Here is a 22663-nt window from a genome sequence, read left to right on the forward strand (position 1 = left end):
ATTTATTCAACTGTAGGATGACTGATGTCAACTCTCCAGTGTTTCTTTTCTCTTTTTTTACCTCCTGCCCTTCAACTCTCATGGGGGTGTGTGGGGAATGGGGAAGTGCTGGAGGGAAGAGAAGAAAGTCACCCAGCAAAGCAGAATTAGGTTGAGAGGCTGCCTTCCTAGGAAAGAACTGAGCTGAGTTCTCTGCAGATATGAACCCTACACTGAAATGCAAAGTTAAATTAAGCTGGAGGATGCAGCGCTGTCTTGACAAAAGGATTGTCAGAGCTCAGCAAGGAACAGAGGTAGATCCCACCTCAAGTGAATCAGAGGTTGTATTCCTGTAGGAGCCCCTCTTCAAGCCCATAGTGTCTGTGCAAAAGGACAGAGCCAAACAACTGTGCTTAGGCTCTCTTGGGGACCTAGAAAAGCTGAAGAAGCTTAAGACACACCCTACCAAGCTACCGGCCTCCTTCAATCTTCTTTTTAAGGCAGACACAGAATGAATAATATACACATAGAATAAACACAGTGCCAGCCTCCCACCTGAGGGAGCCTTGGTTTGATCTCCTTTGCAATATCTCAGATTTTCCAAGTTCACCTTTCTTGGTCTTCTGAGCCTTGAACTTAGCACCATTGAAACTGCCTGAATTTGATCTGTGAGTCTCTTGCTGTTGCTAGAACCCTGCATGACTGTGTGCTGCCTCAACTGTGCCATTTCCCTTCTCAACTGCTAGCCTCACAGTGATTCCTTCTGGCGTCAAGCAATGAGGCAGAAATCTGACTGCCTGCTCTATGCTGGGTTCTGGTAGGTGAATTTAGGAACAAGCCCATTAAAGGATAGGAAAAGACACAAAATGAAAAATAAACAGGAGAAATGTGCACCAACATACCAGGGAAGACAGCATTGTTCCACTTGTCTTCAAATTAAAATTCCCAGCTATGGCTAGTGCCACATTCTGGTTAATTGCACTGGTCCCTTCTTGTTCTTCATCTGAGCCATTGGTGCGATTTTTTCCACTGCGGGCATCTGCAGCTGCAATTAAAATACTATTGGTCTTACCATACGATCCAGCAATCATGTTCCTTGGTATTTACCCAAAGGAGTTGAAAACTTATGTTCACACAAAAATCTGCACATGGATGCTTATAGCAGCTTTATTCATAATTGCCACAACTTGGAAGCAACCAAGATGTCCTTCAGTAGGTGAATGGATAAATAAACTGTGGCACATCCAGACAATGTGCTAAAAAGAAATGAGCTATTAAGCCATGAAAAGGTGAGGAGGAAACTTAAACACATATTAATAAGTGAAAGAAGCCCATCCGAAAAGGCTACATACTGTGTGATTCCAATTACACGACTTTCTGGAAAAGGCAAAACTATGGAGACAGTAAAAAGTTCAGTGGTTGCCAGGGGTTGGGGGAAGGGAGGGATGAATAGGCAGAGCACAGAAGAATTTTAGGGCAGAGAAACTAATTTGTATGATACTACAATGCTGGATACGTATCACTATACATTTGTCCAAACCCCTAGAATGTACACCAAGAGTGAAACCTAATGTAAATTATGAATTTTGGGTGATTATGATGTCTCAATGTAGGTTTATCTATTGTAACAAATGCACCCCCCTGGTGGGGGATGCTGATAATGGGGGAGGCTATGCATGTGTGGGTACAGGGGGTGTATGGGAAACCTCTGTACCTTCCTCTCAATTTTGCTATAAACCCAAAACTGCTCTAAAAAATAAAGTCTTAAAAAAATCTTTCTTGCCATCAAGCCAAAGATGGTATTACCCTATGTTCCCTACCCACTGCCCCATGTGTGACTGATACTTAGTTACTAAGGTCAGCACAGTAATTTTAAACCTGAAATTTAGCATTATTTATCTGCTATAGGAAAATAGCATCTATTTATCATCTATTTATTCCTGTTTATCATCTATAGGAAAAAGTAGGCAGTCTAATAAAAGAGACAAAATGTCCAGCACAAGATTAGGCTAGAAGTTAATTTTTCAAACTGTGAAAAAAAAATTCAAAGCTTTCATAACACTTTTCTATAATATGATATTTTTACTTCATTCATATATTTCAAATAATGACCAAATAGAAAGGAACCTATAATTACAGAATTAAACAAGTACCTTATAGAATAACAAGCTATTATCACAAATTCAGCAATAATTTATTAAATATTGAATGTTTGAAATAAATGTTAATTTAATGTATCCATGTAATATAGATGTATCTATATTTATACATAGGTCTAGATGTATGCAAACAAAATAAGGACCCACCATTTAAAAGGCTGGTTTTAAGACCATTATGAATCATACACACAGAAAGTATTAATATTTGTTTAGCAGTTCTGAGAAAAGTGTGTTAAAACATGTATGACTGATCCATTAAAAACTTGTAATTTTATTAGACCTGTCAACATTATAGTATTTTGACTTTCAATTTTTCATAAAAACTACAGTGTCAACAGTATTTTCACCTGCCAAACTTATAAAAACAGAACTCAATTTTTAAAAATAATAATTCACTATTGTTTTTAAGTCAGTTGAGTTTTTAAACAAATGGTGAAATGAAGAGCATGTGGCAATTATTCAAGACCTGATAACTTTATCAGGATTAATTTGAGGATATGTTCTCATTTCCCCTAAATGTGCATAGGGTCATGGTTACAAGACAAGGAGAGGAGAGGATAGAAACATTTGCTGCCAAAATGCTTTTATAGAAGTTCTCTCATTTCATCTTTATCACAACCCTAAGATATAGGCATTGTTATCACATTTTACAACCGAGGAACGGAAGGGAAGGCATTAAAAGGCTGAGGAACTTTCCAAAGGTCATATATAGTAATAAATAGGCTGGAATTTGAATTCAGTTGTATCTTTTTAAAAAAATATACTATATTCTTATTAGTTTATCAATCGAAAGATTCCATATGTAACAGATGCACTATATTACCTATAATAATAGAATACTTACACTGTTTTCCCACTTGTCAGCTACATCATGACTATAAAGTTCAGTGCATACGTAAAGAAACCATTGAGACTTAAAAGGCTCAAAGACCAAGTGCTGAAAAGTTTTGATCCCAAGTCACTGATTTGGAAAATTCTAATCAACAAGGAAGCTTAGGATAATGCATGCTAATGTGATTCCCTGCTTTGGGAACAAACAAATCACAGGTCTTCAAGTGAAACTTTCTTGAAACGTCCAGGCAAAATCCTAGAAATGGTCTGCAAGTCACCTGCCATGCTCTGAATTGCATCTTTAAATCTTGAAGACAACTCTGCTCTCCGTTTGCCCTCCAGTCAGGCACTGCTACAGGAAGCTCCACGCACCTCACCCTGCAAACGGTTCATCTCGTGTGCCAAGCTTGCTTCTGTAATTTCCCTGCCCATTTTTTCTCTCATTTTATGAGCTAAAGAATTGCCACCACAAGGATTTTAGAAATAATTTAGTCACATAGGACACTTCGCATTTGGAGGAAGCAAGAAAACATGGATGGTTCTAAGATTCCGAGCATGATTGCTTCCAAGGATGCTGGGCTCAATAAGCATTCCTTGGGATCCTTCCTCAGTTGAGAGAACAAGCAAGGTAATTTTTAAGAACTTCCCTTTGCTGAGGAAAAAGCAAGAACCACTCTGAAGTGGTCAGAATTGTGTGTGTGTGAGTGTGTGTTGTGGGGAGGGTAGGCAGATGGGCTTGTCTTTCTCAGGTCTCAGGTAAGATGCTCTTTTTTGGGAGAGGGTAGTTTTGTTTGTCTACATTCCCTAATCCACACAGTAACATGCAAATAAACTCAGGAGGTACGCAAAGGCCTTTCAGACAATCTATCCTTTCCTCTTGTGGCCAAGTGGGAGATACTGACTTTCAACCTTAGAATGAGCCTCTTAGTGTCAAAGGCAAAATTTCTCTACCGTGGCAGAATCTCCTAATAGTGTCAGACACCATGCCTTTTTTTTTTTTTTTTTTTGCATGGTACAAGTGTTTAGACTCATTCGAGTCTGCTTCTTTCCTTAAAAGCTCATAAAAGAAAAAAAAAAAGGAACAACTTTATTTCAAGGCATTAGAGCACGGATCTCCAAAAGAAATATTTCTGTTATTATCTTATCCTTTGTGGTGTATGGTCTATAATGTTCATCATATACCAGCAGACCAATGAGTGAATGAATAAACAAACAATTTCTAAATGAAAAACATATACAGGGCTATGTGCCTTAAAAAAAAATACACTTATTGGGGCCTATGTTAAAAAAGTCTGGAGAGCTCCGGTGTTGGGAATTGCTCACACAAACATATCAGCACTGGAGCTAGTAACAGAAACCTCATTTTAGTGGGGCATTTGGCAAGACCTCCCATCAATCTAAAGAAGGAAACAGAAGGCATTGTTACCTGTAAAGTCACAGAGCTGAGGCAAAGCATCCAAAATGATACCAACCAAAGGCAGGTAGAGGGCAGCAACTTTGACCTTCACCTCTGGTTTGACACAACGCGGGTCCAGGTCGTGAGAACTGAGCAGGCTGTGGATGGCACTGACAGCTTTCCTTTGCACTTTGCTGATCCTGTTGGCACCACACAAAAAGCCAAAGGTTATAGTGAAGCGAGGTTGACCAGAATGCTCCTAAACAATGGGGTGACGACGTGAAAACCAAGCAAAGTAGGGTAGAGGCATACAGAATCCAGAGACAAACTGCCTGTGTTCTAGTCCTGGCTCTGCTGTTAGCATGATGTTTAAAGTTCATCATGTTGTAGAATCAGTACTTCATTCCTTTTTATTGTTGAATAATATTCCATTGCATAGTCAGATCACATTTTATTTATTCATTCATCAATTGATGGACATTTGGGTTGTTTCTATTTTTTGGCTATTATGAATTATGAACGCTGCTATGAATATTTGTGTATAAGTTTTTGTGTGGTTATAGGTTTTTTATTTCTCTTGGGTATCTACCTGAGGGTGGAATTACTGGATCATCTGGTAACTCTATATTTAACCTTTAGAGGAACCACCAAACTGCTCTCAACAGTGGCTACATCACTTTACGTTCCCACTAGCAGTATATGAAGGTTCTATTTTCTCTTTGCCAACACTTGTTATTATCTATCTTTTGTATTACAGCCACCCTAGTGGGTATGAAGGTGCTAGGAACTGAATGTTTGTGACCTGCCTCCCAAATTCATATGTTGAAACCTAATTCCTAATGTGATGGTATCTGGAGGTGGGGCCTTTGGGAGGGCTTTAGGTCATGACAGCAGAGCCCTCATGAATGAGATTACTGCCTTTATAAAAGAGACCCCAGAGAGCTCCCTTGCCCCCTTCTGCCATGGGGGTGACACAGCAAGATGGCCATCTGTGAACTAGGGAGTGGGTCCTCACAAGACACTGAATCTGCCAGCTCCTTGATCTTGAACTTCCCAGCCTCCAGAACTGTGAGAAATAAATTTCTGTGGTTTATAAGCCACCTATTCTATGATATTTTTGTTATAGCAGCCTAAAGGAGCTAAGACAGAAGGGGTATTTAACTAGTTTTGATATACATTTCCCTGATGGCTAATTATGTTGAAAACCTTTTCATGTACTTATTGGTCATAGCTTCATTGGAGAAATGTCTATTCTGATCCTTTGCCCTTTAAAAAACTGAGTTATTTGTTCTTTTATTATTGAGTTGTAAGATTTAAAAAATATATTTTAGATACAAATCCCTTATTAGATCTATGATTTGCAAATATTTTCTCCCATTCTGTTTGGAGTCTTTTCACTTTCTTAATGATGTCCTATAAAGCAAAGAAGTTTCCATTTTAATGAAGTCTAACTTATCTCTTTTGCTGGGTGTATTTTTTATGTCAGATCTAAGAGACTACTGCCTAATCAAATTTCATGAAGATTACCCTTAAGATTTCACCTAAGAGTTTTATAGTTTTAACACTTACAATTCGGTCTTTCATCTATTTTGAGTTAACTTTTGTATATGGTGTGAGATAGGGGTCCAACTTCATTCTTTTGGATGTGGATATCCAGTTTTCCCAGCACCATTTGTTGAAAACACTATTTTTTCGCCATTGATTTTTTTCGCACTCTTGTTAAAAAATCAGTTGACTATAAATGTAAGGATTCATTTATAGACTCAATTCAATTTCATTAATTTACATAGATCTATCTTTATGTCATAACCACACAGTCTTGACTACTTTTGCTTTGTAGTAAGTTTTGAAATTGGGACATGTGAGTCCTCCAATTTTGTTCTTCTTTTGCAAGATTGTTTTGGCTATATTGGAGTCCCTCGAATTTCCACATGAATTTTAGTATCAGCCTGTCAATTTCTGTAAGGGCCAGCTGGAATGTTGAGAGGAATTGCACTGAATTTGTAGATCAATTTAGGGAGTATTGCCATCTTAACAATATTAAATTTTCTGATCCATGAATACGTCATGCCTCTCAATTTATTTAGATCTCTCTATTTCTTTCTAAAGTGTTTTGTAGTTTTCAGTGTACAAGTCTTGTACTTCTTTTGTTAAATTTATTCCTAAGAATTTTACTCTTTTGATGCTACTTTAAGTGGAATGTTTTTTTTTGAATTTCATATTGTTCATTTCAGGGGTATAGAAATTGTTAGTTTTTGTATATTGATCTTATACCCTGCAACCTTGCTGAACTCACTTATTACCTTTTTTTTTTTTAACAGTAGGTCCTTGTTGGTTATTTTAAATATAGCAGTATGTACACATCAATCCCAAACTCCCAGTCTATCCCTCCCTCCCACCCTTCCTCCCAGTAACCATAAGTTCATTCTCTAAGTCCGTGAGTCGCTTATTACCTTTAATAGTTCTTTTAGTGGGTTCTTTAGGATTTTCTATAAACAAATCATGTCATCTGTGAATAGAGATAGCTTTACTTCTTCCTTTCTGATATGGATGCCTTTTATTTCATTTTTTTGTCTAACTTCTCTGAGTAGAACTTCCAGTACAATGTTGAATAGAAGAAGCAAGAGTGGATATTCTTGTCTTGCTCCTGACCTTAGAAGGAAAGTATTCAGTTTTTCACCAATAAGTATGATGTTAGCTGTGGGTTTTTCACAGATGCCTTTATCAGGTTGGGGAAATTCTCATATATTCCTAAAGGGTATGTGAAGTGTCTTTTTTCAGGAAGAGTTAATGGATTTTGTCAAATGCTTTTTTTTCAAACTTTTTATTTTATATTGGAGTATAGTTGATTAACAATGTTGTGATAGTTTCAGGTGTAGAGCAAAGTGATTCAGTTATACATATATCTATTCTTTTTCAAATTATTTTCCCATTTAGGTTGTTACATAATATTGAGCAGAGTTCCCTGTGCTATATATATAGTAGGTCCTTGTTGGTTATCCATTTTAAATATAGCAGTGTGTACATGTCAATCCCAAACTCCCCAGCTATCCCTTCCCCCCACCCTTCCCCCCTAGTAACCACAAGTTGGTTCTCTAAGTCTGGGAGTCTGTTTCTGTTTTGTAAATAATTTCATTTGTATCGTTTCTTTTTAGATTTTGCATATAAGCGATATCATACGATATTTCTCTTTCTCTGTCTGACTTACTTCACTCAGTATTTATTCACCTGTTGAGATGACTGAGTGGGTTTTATCCTTTATTCTCTTCATATAATGTATTGCATCAACTGATTTTCAGATGCTAAACCAATCTTGCATTCCTTGGATAAATCCTACCTAGCCATGGTGTACAATCCTTTTTATATGTTGTTGGGTGCAGTCTGCCAGTATTTTTTGAGGATATTTATATCAATATTCATATTTGTCTGCAGTTCTCTCTTGATGTCTTTGTCTGCTTTTGCCATCAGGGTATCGTTGGTTTTATAGGATGAGCTGGGATGTGTTCTCTCCTCTTCTATTTTTTTGGAAGAGTGTGTGAAGGATTGGAATTAATTCTTTAAACATTTGGTAGCATAACACAAAGATGCTAGATAATTTCCACATTCTTGAAAACCACTACGGATTTAATGATATGTGGATGTTTGTGGATACCCCAGGTAAGGGGGGTTCCAGAGAGATCCATTAGAAACTAGACCTGTGGCTCCTTTTCAGGAGTTCAGGTATTGAGATGTGTCCCACTGGTCTTGCGCCTCATATGGGCAGGTGTTGGTGAGTCTACTAATTACAATGGCAGCAAAAGGAAGTGCTGATCAAAAGGAAATATTGTCAAAGGATAAGATGTTTCTGAGATTTTTGCCCACATGGTAAAGTCCGTGATGGTATTTTTAATGACTCTCCAGGAGAGTAACTGACAATGCCGCAATCAGGGATTACTGTGTTGCCAAAGGAGTGACACTCTTAATTAGTTTCCTCTGGGGGGTAGAAAAGGTACCTTGTGTGTATTTGTGTGTGTGTGTGTGTGTGTGTACATGTGTGAAGAATGTAGCTACCTGATTGAATATAATCACATCATGGCTTCTGAACATACTCTACTCTGTTGCTAGTATTTAAAATAACAGCAACAATTTTAGGAGGAATCAAAACAGATGTAAAGGCTGTTTCCCTAGACATTTCACTAGAAGAGAAATGGAAAATAGAAACTACCGTTTATGAAAATACTGAAGAGTACTTTTAGAAATCACGTAAGTCCGTGCTATTAAAGGACAATTAAGACAAAGCGTGTGTGTGTGTGTGTGTGTGTGTGTGTGTGTGTGTGTGTGTATGAAGGCAATTTTCTTTGTGCATAATCCTCCTTCTCAGCACCTTTCAGCATATTTGTCAGGGCACTTTGTGTTGCTGTGGAAATTTATGTTAGCTACAGAGTAGAAAGTTCTACTGAGAAAATTGCGAGGAGTTTAGTTAGGGTTGAGAGAAGACGACGAAATTGAAGCCTTGGAAAATGAAGCTCTCTAAGGATACACTTGGCACCTGAATTTCTGGAAGGAGGCAGAATTCAGAGCTAAGAACATCAGACTTTCCTCAATGACCTGCTGGGCGACAGAGACCTACATTCACTTAGGCAGTATCAGTATGAGCAAAGCGGTTAGGACACATTTGTTACTGAAGTTACACAATCTTGTGCTCCTGCAATTGTTTCATACAAGGATGTCCTGTTTTTGTCATAAAATTATAAGCACTTCGAGAGAACTTGAGAATTTCCAATTAGACAAGAATCTATAACATACAGCCATGCTGCCATTAGTCAGCATACTCTATTCCAGAAAGTTCTTTAGCAGAGGAGGGAAGAATGTAGGCATTGTAGGAGTAGGTTCCCAGGCAGGGAGATGATGTGGTATAGGAGGGTGGGCCCTGAGGAGGGACTCTCAAGACCATGGCTCTAGACTTGGCTCTGCTATGTAGCTTTTGGCAAGTTCCTTCAATTCTGTGGGCCTCATGTGAACACCAAAAGGCCTGAACCTAAATTACTTTCCAATCCTAAGGCTCCTTGGATTTGAGCCCCTGAATGGTGAGCTCTCTGGGGGCAGGGGATTTTGTCTGTTTTGTGCATTGAAATATCTCTGATATATTCCAACACTCAACTATGTCTGCCCCATGGTAGGCATTCAGTAATTGCTGAATGGAACGTGTAGTATTGTGGAAGGCATTGTCTGCTTCTGTCCAGTCAGGTCTGATCCTTTGGGCTTACGGAGCAGAGGAAAAGAAGGAAAGAACGGAAGTCCCAGTTCATTGACTTCAAGTCCAGATATTGCCACGTGCCTATAGGTGATCAGGTTTATAAGCAGTGAAAGAATGTGTAAGCCCTGGGCCTGTGGCCTCTCTCTTAGACTGGGAAGGTCTTTTTGCAAGAAACCTAATCTGGACACGGGGCAACTACCTTCTCATCAGTGGCCACTTCCTTTGTCAGCACGGATCCAAATGGCACCTAGCTGCTGCCTCTGTGTGCACACCTCACCCAAGGCATGCACTAAAAATAGTTCTCCTGTTTCTACGGAGCTCACGAATCAAGCATCCCTGGGAAACCTAGTAGAATTGGAAACTTCCTCTCAGAGAATAGGAGGTTGAAAAGAGCTATTTTATGGTTTCTCTCCCTACGCCATGCCTTTCCACATTCCTATAGCAGCATTTTCTCTAAACGTGGCTGCTTCTACTCTTTGGAACTGGTCAATGGCAGAGATTTTCGCCAAGCAAGAGAGGCTGAACTGCAAACTTTAGTAAGGAGCACCTTTTTTTTTTCTTTGTGTTCCATTATAAATGTCTGAAACATACCCTTCCCCTTCGGCATCCAGGGCGGCGGCCAGCTCGGTAAAGAGAAGCCCAGTGAGGAAGTGCTGCTGGCGGTACTCTGGTGTCAGATCAAACATGCTGGCAATCTTCTGGTCCTGGAAACTGGAGCAGGAGCTGGAGTTCTATAGAAATGCAAGGAGCAGTTCTATGAGTGACAAGAACTGGAATTAAAATCATGATGGCTAGTATTTATTGAGCACATGCTATGGCCAGGCTCTGTAGGCACGATGCAGTGAAGCAGGTACCGCTTGTGTCCCCATGTGACAGATGAAGAAACTGAGACTTAGAGCGTTCACTCTGCTTTCCCAGCAAAGAGGATTAAAATCCTAGGATCACATTTGGACAGGGAAATGGGGACTCTATCCAATGCTATGGCTGTGAGCAGGTGATTCCTCTGTAACAAACTGCCACCTTTATTTAAGGCTCCTGTTACACTTCTGAATATGGCTTATATACATTGTCTGAATTTTGCTGGCCTGGAAACCAGAAGCAGCGTCAGGCAGGGAAGTGTCAGATTGACCAGTGCTGGGCAATTCCTGTGTTCTTATCTTGGGGGCATACTTTATATGTCACTAGGAGAATCCAAAATGTCTCTGGAAAGCCTTTCCAGTTTGGCGAGGCTGGGGCAGTCAGAAGGGGAATGTGCACAGGAAACCAAAATGTCTCTGGAAAGCCTTTCCAGTTTGGCGAGGCTGGGGCAGTCAGAAGGGGAATGTGGGAGAGGACCCAGGGCAGAGCTGGCACGTCTGCAACAGCTGCTTGTCAGTCAGCTCTTTCCCAATTCACAGGAAGATGGTCATGCAGTGCACATCTGGATCATGCCATTTGGCATGAATGGCTAAGAGTTTAAAAAAAATTATTAAGACAAGCCTTCTCCTTTGGGCTAGTATTCAAGGAATATGCATCAGAAAGAAAACCTAAGAAGAAGAAATCTTGCCTGCTGCTCTGAGCTACTCTGATTTGTTCCCTATAAATGGAATGTGACTATTAAACAGCATTTCTTTAAAGTTTTTCTAGAGGACACTAGTCCCCCGAATCATCGATGGAGGAAAAAAAAAAAAGATTTCCAGAGTCCAGTCATATTGGGAATCACTGCTTATCATACACAGCCTCCCATTTCCTCTCCCACCCCATAGGCATTTATAATTTATATGAACAAGTTAAGAGACTCTTGGATGGCCTACAGCAAAGAAACCTGTTAACACAGGGTTTTCAAAATGGATTTGTCTTTGGAATTCTGTATTCGCATAATACCTCTTAACATCCTGTAGAATCTGGGGCCCACCAAACTTAACCTGCAAAATATTGTTCTACAAAAAAAGATAGGCCATGTCAGTCAAAGCCTCATCTCTAAATTTTAATACAAGTGTTACTCTTCTGGGCTGATGAAGAAAAAGACTTGTTAGAAATACACTCTCTATAAAACAGAACATTTGATTAGTTTACAATGAGATCTTTTTAGTGTTTCAAGAGCTAAATTATCTGGAATATGATTCAAGGTGGAATCATCCTGTGCTGAATTCCATTCTAAAGCAGAATCAGCAGAAAGTTCTAGGATCGTTCAAAGATATAATATCCATGTTAAAAACCACTACTAGATCATTTGGGAATCAATATAAAGGAAGCTGCCATTTCTTAAATTTTATGGTGTTGAGGTTTAGGAAAAGGGAAGTGAGCAAAGGAGACTGTCAAGCTAGAGTGGAAAGATGATTGTCAGACAAAGGAAGATCTGTGACTTTTCTATGAATTACACATTTTTCATAGTGCATATGGATTCCTTGCTCTACTTGGCCTCAGCAGGGATCCTTGGACCTAGGAAGAAAACAATCACATAGCTTGTAAATGATTACTTAGATGGCACAATTATGGGTAGCATACTTGTGTGTATCTGGATCAACTGATCTGGCTTGAATAGCTCAATTTTTCTTCTAATTGAGAAGACCAATCTTTACAGGAATAAATGACTAAGCTAAGCTATTTCAATGAAATAGCTTAAACAATTTTTTCAGTTAGCCGATTACCTGGGAAGATATGGAGGGGCAGGGAGACGCTGGGGCAGTATCAGTATTCATAAAAAAGAGGTTCAGATTGAGGTAATGTTCGTGGCTGCAGAGAATTCTCAGGAACTCTAGCCTCATGGAAATGAGCGTTGGAAGGTTGTTGAGCTTGGCTGACAGCTGCGAAGAAAAATGAGAAGAGAAGAGGTGTTTAAGGTGAATGGGGTTGAGGTTGACAGACACAAAAATATCCTTTCTCCCCAGATTAAGGCAATCAATCGAATAAAAACGAATGGGACAGGGCAACAGATGGCAAAGTCTGCATTACCGGGAGGCCCAGTAAATTTTCATCCATTACTGTTCCCTTTAATGATTCTAGTCTAACAGCTGTCCGAAATGAGGATGCGATTCCCACCCTTGTCAAATCTCTAATACCATGGCAAGCCTGTGTTAAAAATAATCTGGAGGTATGTCTTCAGTGTAACACAATATAATTTCACAAAAATCCCACTGTGTCTGAGAAACTAAATGAAAGCAGTTGACCCTACATGGGCCCACACAAAGCTAATGGAATAGGACTGGATGACTTCAATGCCACAAGTGTTCTTTTGTGGTTTCTAATTAAAGGTCCCCCTGGGAAGTTCTCAAACCAGTTCCCTAGATGAAGGCATCAAATTACTTAGAAAAGTATGTAGTCCCTGCATAACAGCCAAGGAGTTTGCCCCAGAGTGGGAGAGGAGGAAGTGGAGGAGAAAGAAAGAGAAAGCTGGAAGAGTTTCCAGGAAAAATCTTGCCTTAAACAAACCAACCCTGAAATAAGCAATGAAAAGCTGGCAAAGGTGACAGTCTGGAAGAGATCTCTTGCTTCCCTCAGGTAGGTTGACAACTGAAGGACCGAGACTCTATGGGCTGTGACTCAGAGACAGCTTCTCTTAAGGCAAAGTAAAGAAAGGAGGGTCTTGATGGACCTTCTACCTCTCAATATATCATTATAAATACTCTGCTGCCGCAGCACAGGAAACCAAGCATCTCGTCCTTACACATGCCCATGCTTCCTCTTCATGCACTTTAAGAGCAGTTTTATAAACTATACAATTTAAATGAGCACATATTTTCAGCCATTTTAGGAAAAGCCATTGTGTTACGGCATTTTGCCTATAGAATCTGTAGTTAGACAGTTACTGGAAACAAATGAACACCATTATGTATTATAGAATAAACAGAATATATGACTTCTGTGTAAAAACATTTACCAGAACCCGTACTCTTGTCAATGTGCATTACTGGCTGATTTTGGACCAATGGGGACACCAGCAAATTGAACTGATTAGAACTCGGTCTTATGCCCATCACTTAATGGCCACTCACAAAGTTGTTGGGTCAAGCCAGCTAATAGAATTTGAAAGCACAAGATTTTTTAACATTTGAATAAGCCTGTTTTAGATGTTTTATTTAAATTATTCTTTTTTTTTAACATCTTTATTGGAGTATAATTGCTTTACAATGGTGTGTTAGTTTCTGCTGTATTACAAAGTGAATCAGCTATACATATACATACATCCCCATGTCTCCTTCCTCTTGTGTCTCCCTCTCACCCTCCCTATCCCACCCTTCTAGGTGGACACAAAGCACTGAGCTGATCTCCCTGTGCTATGTGGCTGCTTCCCACTAGCTATCTGTTTTCCATTTGGTAGTGGATATATGTCCATGCCACTCTCTCACTTTGTCCCAGCTTACCCTTCCCTCTCCCTGTGTCCTCAAGTCCATTCTCTACATCTGTGTCTTTATTCTGTCCTGACCCTAGGTTCTTCAGAACCCTTTTTTTTTTCGATTCCATATATATGTGTTAGTATACGGTATTTGTTTTTTTCTTTCTGACTTACTTCACTCTGTATGACAGTCTCTAGGTCCATCCACCTCACTACAAATAACTCAATTTCGTTTCTTTTTATGGCTGAGTAATATCCCATTGTATATATGTGCCACATCTTCTTTATCCATTCATCTATTGATGGACACTTAGGTTGCTTCCATGTCCTGGCTATTGTAAACAGAGCTGCAATGAACATTGTGGTACATGTATCTTTTTGAACTATGGTTTTCTCAGGGTATATTGCCAGTAGTGGGATTGCTGGGTCGTATGGTAGTTCTACTTTCAGTTTTTTAAGGAACCTCCATACTGTTCTCCATAGTGGCTGTATCAATTTACATTCCCACCAACAGTGTAAGAGGGTTCCCTTTTCTCCACACCCTCTCCAGCATTTATTGTTTGTAGATTTTTGGATGATGGCCATTCTGACTGGTGGGAGGTGATACCTCATTGTGGTTTTGATTTGCATTTCTCTAATGACTAGTGATGTTGAGCATCCTTTCATGTGTTTGTTGGCAATCTGTATATCTTCTTTGGAGAAATGTCTATTTAGGTCTTCTGCCCAGTTTTGGATTGGGTTGTTTGTTTTTTTGATATTGAGCTGCATAAGCTGCTTGTATATTTTGGAGATTAATCCTTTGTCAGTTGCTTCATTTGCAAATATTTTCTCCCATTCTGAGGGTTGTCTTTTCGTCTTGCTTATGGTTTCCCTTGCTGTGCAAAAGCTTTTAACTTTCATTAGGTTCCATTTGTTTATTTTTGTTTTTATTTCCATTACTCTAGGAGGTGGGTCAAAAAGGATCTTGCTGTGATTTATGTCATAGAGTATTCTGTCTATGCTTTCCTCTAAGAGTTTTATAGTGTCTGGTCTTACATTTAGGTCTTTAATCCATTTTGAGTTTATTATTGTGTATGGTGTTAGAGAGTGCTCTAATTTTATTCTTTTACATGTAGCTCTCCACTTTTTCCAGCACCACTTATTGAAGAGGCTGTCTTTTCTCCATTGTATATTCTTGCCTCCTTTATCAAAGATAACATGATCATATGTGCATGGGTTTATCTCTGGGCTTTCTATCCTGTTTCTATCCATTGATCTATATTTCTGTTTTTGTGCCAGTACCATACTGTCTTGATTACTGTAGCTTTGTAGTATAGTCTGAAGTCAGAGAGCCTGATTCCCACAGCTATGTTTTTCTTTCTCAAGATTGCTTTGGCTATTCAGGGTCTTTTGTGTTTCCATATAAATTGTGAAATTTTTTGTTCTAGTTCTGTGAAAAATGCCATTGGTAGTTTGAGAGGGATTGCACTGAATCTGTAGATTGCTTTGGGCAGTATAGTCATTTTCCCAATGTTGATTCTTCCAATCCAAGAACATGGTATATCTCTCCATCTGTTTGTATCATCTATAATTTCTTTCATCAGTGTCTTATAGTTTTCTGCATACAGGTCTTTTGTCTCCTTAGGTAGGTTTATTCCTAGGTATTTTATTCATTTTGTTGCTATGGTAAATGGGAATGTTTCCTTAATTTCTCTTTCAGATTTTTCATCATTAGTGTATAGGAATGCAAGAGACTTCTGTGCATTAATTTTCTATCCTGCTACTTTACCAAATTCATTGATTAGCTCTTGTAGTTTTCTGGTAGCATCTTAAGGATTCTCTATGTATAATATCATGTCATCTGCAAACAGTGACAGTTTTACTACTTCTTTTCCGATTTGGATTCCTTTTATTTCTTTTTCTTCTCTGATTGCTGTGGCTAAAACTTCCAAAACTATGTTGAATAATAGTGGTGAGAGTGGGCAACCTTGTCTTGTTCCTGATCTTAGTGGAAATGGTTTCAGTTTTTCACCATTGAGAACGATGTTGGCTGTGGGTTTGTCATATATGGCCTTTATTATGTTGAGGTAAGTTCCCTCTATGCCTACTGTCTGGAGGGTTTTTATCATAAATGGGTGTTGAATTTTGTTGAAAGCTTTTTCTGCCTCTATTGAGATGATCATATGGTTTTTAGTCTTCAGTTTGTTAATATGGTGTATCACATTGATTGATTTGCGTATAGTGAAGAATCCTTGCATTCCTGGGATAAACCCCACTTGATCATGGTGTATGATCCTTCTAATGTGCTGCTGGATTCTGTTTGCTAGAATTTTGTTGAGGATTTTTGCATCTATGTTCATCAGTTATATTGGACTGTAGTTTTCTTTTTTGTGACATCTCTGTCTGGTTTTGGTATCAGGGTGATGGTGGCCTCGTAGAATGAGTTTGGGAGTGTTCCTCTCTCTGCTATATTTTGGAAGAGTTTGAGAAGGAGGGATGTTAGTTCTTCTCTAAATGTTTGATAGAATTTGCCTGTGAAGCCATCTGGTCCTGGGCTTTTGTTTGTTGGAAGATTTCTAATCACAGTTTCAATTTCAGTGCTTGTGATTGGTCTGTTTATATTTTCTATGAAAGCACAAGATATTTGCATTTGAAAGAAGACCACATTGTGGCCATCTTTCATAGGTCCCTTGAAACTTCCATGAAGACAGAAATTTCAAAAATAATTTTAGCAATGTTTAGGAAAGAGTAAAGTGCAGTCCCCAAAACATCCTTTGCAAAGGTCAGGACCCAAAGCAGTAGCCTCGGTGGCCCAGTTTTCACAAGGATCTTGCTAAGTCAGTTTAGCCAGAATCCCTCACCCTTGATATCTGATCACTCTTGAGATCTGACCAAATTCCTCATCCCTCACCATCCCCCAGGTGGTATATGATCACCTGGCCTGCCTTCAGCAAAATCCTGTTAGGTTAGTTTGGCCAGAATTCTTCGTTTACCCCTGATGTTTCCTCTTAGTAATTTTTCATCCACTGACTACTCCTACCCTGTTCCTTGGCTATAAATTGACATTTTTCCTGTTGTATTCAGAGTTGAACACAATCTCTCTCCCCTACTGAAAAACTGTGGTGCAGTGGTCCCTACACCTATCACGATGGACCTGAATAAAGTCTGCCTTACAGTTTACCACGTGTCATGGATAAATTTTTTCTTTAACAGAGGCTAACCCTGGGCTTATAGTGGTGTTCCAGTATCTCCTTTCCATATATTCAACTTCAAGTTTTGAAAAACATATTAATTTATATTTGCAATTCATCCAGTGACCTGCCATCCTAAACACCTGAGGGATGGCAAAGCGAAATGGCACATTCCTCCACCACTCCAATCTGGTGGGATAGGGACAGAAGATCAATGCAGGGTCAGGAGGTCAGGCTGCACAAGATGTTGGTGCTCTGGGACTTCTGATGTTTCCTTAGGATTCGCTTTTTATAAGTCATCTTCCGTATTAGGAGTCTCTTTAGAATAGTCATGGTCTTTTTAGTGGGGAGACAAGATCCTTTTATTTTACAGATGAGGAAATGAGACCCATAGAAATGTAATGACTTATCTAACGTCACTAATTTCTTAGATAAGAAATTTAATGACTTATCTAAGGTACAGAGTAATTAACCTACTGTACCTCGAGTTAGGTAGCCATGGCTCTTTCTTCCCTGGAGAAGTTACATAACTCCTCTAAATTTCAGTCTTATAATCTGCAAAATGTTGACAATGACACCTTGCAAGGATCAAATGATACAATTTCTATAAAGTGCTTAACACAGTGCTTTGTCCAGGGGTGGAAGAAACCAGGGGTGGTGACAGTGATGGTGATGGTGGAGGTGGTGGGTGGTGATACTGGTGGCAGTGAAGACAGTGGTGGCGGGTAGTGATGTTAGTGGCAAGGACAGTGGTGGTGGTCCTAAAGTAGGAATATGGAAGGAAAGGAGCAGCAGCAATAATAACTGCTACTTACATTTCTATTGTTGGGATAGTTTGAGGAGGATAGAGAACAAAAGAAGAATTCCATTTGAAAAATCTGGGGCACTGATAAGATGCTCCTGGATTATAAAATACGGTCGGCCCTCTGTATCCACAGTTTCTGTATCCATGGGTACAACCAACTGAGGATTGAAAAATATTCAGAAAAAAAAATTCCAGAAAATTCCAAAAAGCAAACCTTGAATTTGTACTGGCAACTAGTTATATAGCATTTATATTATACTTGATATTATAAGTAATCCAGAGATGATTTAAAGTATGTGGGAGGATGTGTGAAAATTATTTGCAAATACTATGCTATTTTATAGAAGGGACTTGAGGATCCAAGAATTTTGGTATCCTTGGGGCAGCTGGGGAGGGGTCTTGGAAATAATCCTCTACAGATACACCAGAGGACAGTATTTGCTTCGTGCCAGGTCAAGTTCAGTCTCTTTGATTTTACCAGGGTTCTTTAATGTCAGAATTTCACAACTACAATTTAATTAATTACCCTGATATGAGAAAAGAGACCTCATATTTTCAATTCTATACCTGGTCAAAGACTGAATGCTACAGTCATGTAATTTCTGTTAAATGTTAAATTGAAGAAAGCAGCTCATATCACTAACAAATTTCAATTCCCATAGATTAACTTGTTGGCTCTTCTGTGCTGGGTTGGTAAATGCTTCAGAAATCCACACAAACCAGTGTGTCTACAGACGTCCATGGCACAAAACAAATGACCTGAAGAAAATACCACAAAACCCAGAATGTACAAGAGTCAAGTTGTCTAACTTGGCAATGAACAAAAGAGCATGCCATGGCAATGAGCATCATGTCAGATGGGAAGGAACCAGAACAACAGGGCTGGGTCTGAGAGAACACTCACCTGGTTGCAATAATGTTTGATGAGGTTAAACACAAAGCCACGATCCATGAGTGAGAGGAGGTCATACAAGAAGAAAGCCAGGCTGATGTTGACCTTTTCCGCCTGTTCAATTTCCTTAAAAACAAACATACAAACACCCACATCATTTGGTGGTAAACCCTGGTCATAAACTCCCAGGTCTCTGATGGGAAAGTTGGGAGAGGTAGGTCCTATGTTTTTAGCCAGTGTCCCTCTGGAAGATACTGAGCAAAGCAGGTAACCCTGCAAAACTATAGCAAATATAATTTAGAACTTAATTGATGCCATGAGTGTTGAATGAAGTAATTCCTTATCTACTATTAATATTTAGATACATTTCCTTCGAGGCTTTTTTTCCTACGTGCATATTTATTTGTATATAATTGAGCTCATTATCTACAACAGGGTCCTGAATTTCTTCATTCAACATTATACTATGAACATTTTCCCACATTCTGGTTTCTCATATTTCTTATATTTCTTTATATTGCTCTACTATAATTTATTCTATTCTGGTAACTATTGTTTTGGCAAAAAGTAACTTGAAATGTATTCACTATCTTCAATGAGATAGATTCTTAATTTGTAAGGATTGTTGCAGAAAATCTAATCAGGAAAAAAGAACCAGTTTTTACTTAAGGATTTTTTTTTCTCCAATTAGACAGCATTCCCAGCCTAAGAGAGGTCAGAGTCATACATGGTAAACTCTTGCATGAATTGAGGCTGTGGTTTTGTTTGTATTACTTCTCAGTGCTCATATTTATGAGGGATTTTCACAGCACTTCAGAGCAATTAGGGATTCACTTTTTCATGTTTATGTCCTTTATTCTCAGAATTATAAATCAATTTGCTCTGACACTATTGAAAATATGATTTTAAAATATTTTCCTCTTATTATCATGTACAGTTTGCAAATTCAGGCCAAGCTGACCAGCCACTGGCATGGATGGAGACTTGGTAGTTTCCACAGTTACCATGGAGTGGCAAGTCCTCATGCTTTCAGCAACCTCCACATGGACCGCTCCTTAAGAAACTGAATATTCTGGGCTTGGAATCTTCAGTCTTGACTTTGCTGCTAGCTGTGTGACTTTTGGAAAATTTATCAACCTCACTGTGCCTCATTTTTCATGCCTGCTGAAATGGAGACACCATTGCCGCTCTCACAAAGTTTGCCATAAGAAATAACCAAATGGAAATTTCTTCTCCTGAGTACAGGAGAAGTATGCTACCCGTAGTATTTGTATGCTACCATACAAATACTTCTCCTGAGTATTTGTATGGTGGCATACAAATTCTTCATAATGATAAAGGTATTAATAATGATCACTGCTGCTTCAAATTTTATAGAATTTTAAATTCTGCTTCAAATTTTAGAATTTTGTTTTATTTCATTTTACATATTTTTTTACTTTCTACTTTGAAATAATTTCATACTTAAGGAAAAGGTGCAATAATAGTAAAAAGAACTCCTTTAACTACATGCATCAATACTCGACATTTCGCTACATTTGCTTTATCATTCTCTCTGCATATACAATTTTTTTTCTGAACCATTTGAGAGTAGGTTGCAAATATCATGCCCATTTACCTCATAATACTTCAGGGTATATTTCCTAAGAATAAGAATATTATCTCTCGTAGCTACATTGATACAATAATTTAAACTATTGCAATTCCATATTGTAATTTCTTGCTAGCAGTCCCCAGCCCCACCCCAGGGTCCTGTCCAGTATAACATACTGCATTTAGTTGTCATGCAGTATGTTAGTTACATTTTAATTACTGTTTTAAGATGATGCTTATTTTTCTTTGATTATGAAAATAACATATGCCCAAGGTAAAAAATTTCAGAAAGTAAAGAGTAAAATGACACAGTTACCCTCTGAGGTTTTACTAAAAGGGCTGCAATCTCCGAGGTGACCACATTAACAATAGTAGTTATGTCATCTTTGAAACGGTCGGAAAAACGAGTCCTCCGAAAATTGTCCCGTTTGTCCATGTTATGTACATACTGGGCCATGCTTTTCACCTGCAGAGAAGATAGGGGAAATGTCAATGTGGAAACTGGTGACCTGCTTGTACACTGTGGAAAAGGGGAAAAGCCTGGAAGAAAAGCTCATTAACAGTGGACTTTCTAACACTCTATCTGTGCTGGTGGTTGCCCAAGCAGGCTCTGATCTGAAAAATGCTCCTGACACCCGGATGGTTACCATGGTGGCAGGAGATGGGAAGGGTGCCCCCTTCTTGACCCCAAGTCAAGGGGCTCCCTTCTTGCTGCTGACAAAGCCAGGGAGCTTAATTCTTTAGCTGCGGTGTCACAAGACTCCCCTTCTCTCAACTGGGAAGGCAGACCTAGACTGGGCCCCTACGGCCACTGAGGCACCACCCTATCATGGCACACAACACATTCCAGAAAGTGGAACTGTTTATGAGACTGTTTTTGTTGTGAACTGAAGTAATTTCTGTCTCTGAAACTACAGGAAGGAGAACAAGAGAGAAATGGTCCTCTTATGTCAAGTTTCCACTTGAACAGAAGAACAGTTTTTCCAGAAACAATTCTATAGTACGCTAGCTGGAAACTTAACCACTGCTTGGAACATTACCTCTAGGAGAAATTATTTTCTGAGTTTTATACGACTAGCTTGCTAAATATACATATATATGTATACATTTATCTTATATAATTATATATTTAAAATACATATTTAATGTATATATAGTTTAAATAAAAACCTATCTATCAATCAGTGATTGTCTGTATTATGACTAATACAATACCAGCTCAATGCCTAACCCAATTTTAAGTCAAAATCATGCTTATTTTTTGGACTTCTTCCTGGGCTAGGAGATCGTGGGTCAATACACCCCCTTTTGATACAGCCTGAGGTTGCGTCTTGTTGGAAGCTACTCAGAGCTATTAGGAACAGTCTGATGGGAAAGGCTGGGAGCGGCTGTGGTCAGGTGCCAACCCCTTCCATAAATGTGTCCACACTAGTCTGAGAGTCACTGCATAAAGAAATGGCCCTGGAACCTAAACCACCCACACTGGCCTGAAGGTGACCCACTAGGTCAGGGCTGGAAGAAGAGGGGACAAAGACACTGTATGGGAAAATGACTTTCACTCCCAAGAGCGCTAACAGCGGATTTCTGTTTCTAAGAATGCAGGGGTGGCAATATTTTTAGCACTGAGATAAACAGAGATTAACAAAAACAAAACAAAACACAGAAGAGGTAAATTAAGAAGTGAAAACATACAGATAGGTAAATGTGTTTTCTGTGTTCAGATAATGCCACAGCCAGTTTGGGGAAGACCTAAGAACATAAAATCCTGAAGCCCAGGGTAAGAACCACAGTTTCTCTTCACAGTAGAGTCCTTCTTGGCTCAGGGCACACTAAAGTGTCTGTACCCCACAGAGTCACATGTACTTGATGGAAGACCTGAATGAGAGATGTGAACTGGACCCAATATTTGTCTGACAAAACGCCTCTCTCACTATGATCCTAACAAAGGACCGAGGAAGACGAGGCCCCTTTGTTTAGAGCTACCTGCTCCTGATTCCCTGCTGCCTAACCCACCCCAGCACCGGGCTTTTAGAACTCACTGTTGTGTTCGGCTCCTGCCTGCTGAGTTTGGCCATCCTACAAACAAATAGATAATCCTCACAATACCATACTTCCAGCTATTGGCCTCTTGCCAGACTGTCAGCTACTTGCCAACTACTATGTTCTTTGCATCTCAAGAGAGGAACACCCAGTAGAAATAGTAGTGGAGACTTGGTCCGTTATTTGTAGGGTGGGGTAAGGCAGGAAAATATTTTCCTCCATATTGGCCTCTGTGACCCATTCAAAG

The 22663-nt window shown here is 39.2% G+C and overlaps 1 protein-coding gene across 2 annotated transcripts in view; it reads right to left on the reverse strand.

Annotated features, from left to right (window-relative positions):
• Positions 1 to 22663, reverse strand: part of DOCK8 (dedicator of cytokinesis 8) — a 229109-nt gene that overhangs the window by 46903 nt on the left and 159543 nt on the right. For both annotated transcript variants that reach the window (XM_082403613.1, XM_082403614.1), the window contains 6 exons: positions 20693 to 20842; positions 18796 to 18909; positions 12232 to 12387; positions 10193 to 10332; positions 4396 to 4565; positions 882 to 1024 (listed from right to left, as the gene is read on the reverse strand). In XM_082403613.1, coding sequence (XP_082259739.1) covers positions 882 to 1024; positions 4396 to 4565; positions 10193 to 10332; positions 12232 to 12387; positions 18796 to 18909; positions 20693 to 20842 — 873 coding nt within the window. The remainder of the gene's footprint in view (positions 1 to 881; positions 1025 to 4395; positions 4566 to 10192; positions 10333 to 12231; positions 12388 to 18795; positions 18910 to 20692; positions 20843 to 22663) is intronic.

The sequence above is a fragment of the Balaenoptera borealis genome (assembly GCF_965194805.1).
Source record: "Balaenoptera borealis genome assembly, chromosome: 8".
Classification (NCBI taxonomy): domain Eukaryota; kingdom Metazoa; phylum Chordata; class Mammalia; order Artiodactyla; family Balaenopteridae; genus Balaenoptera; species Balaenoptera borealis.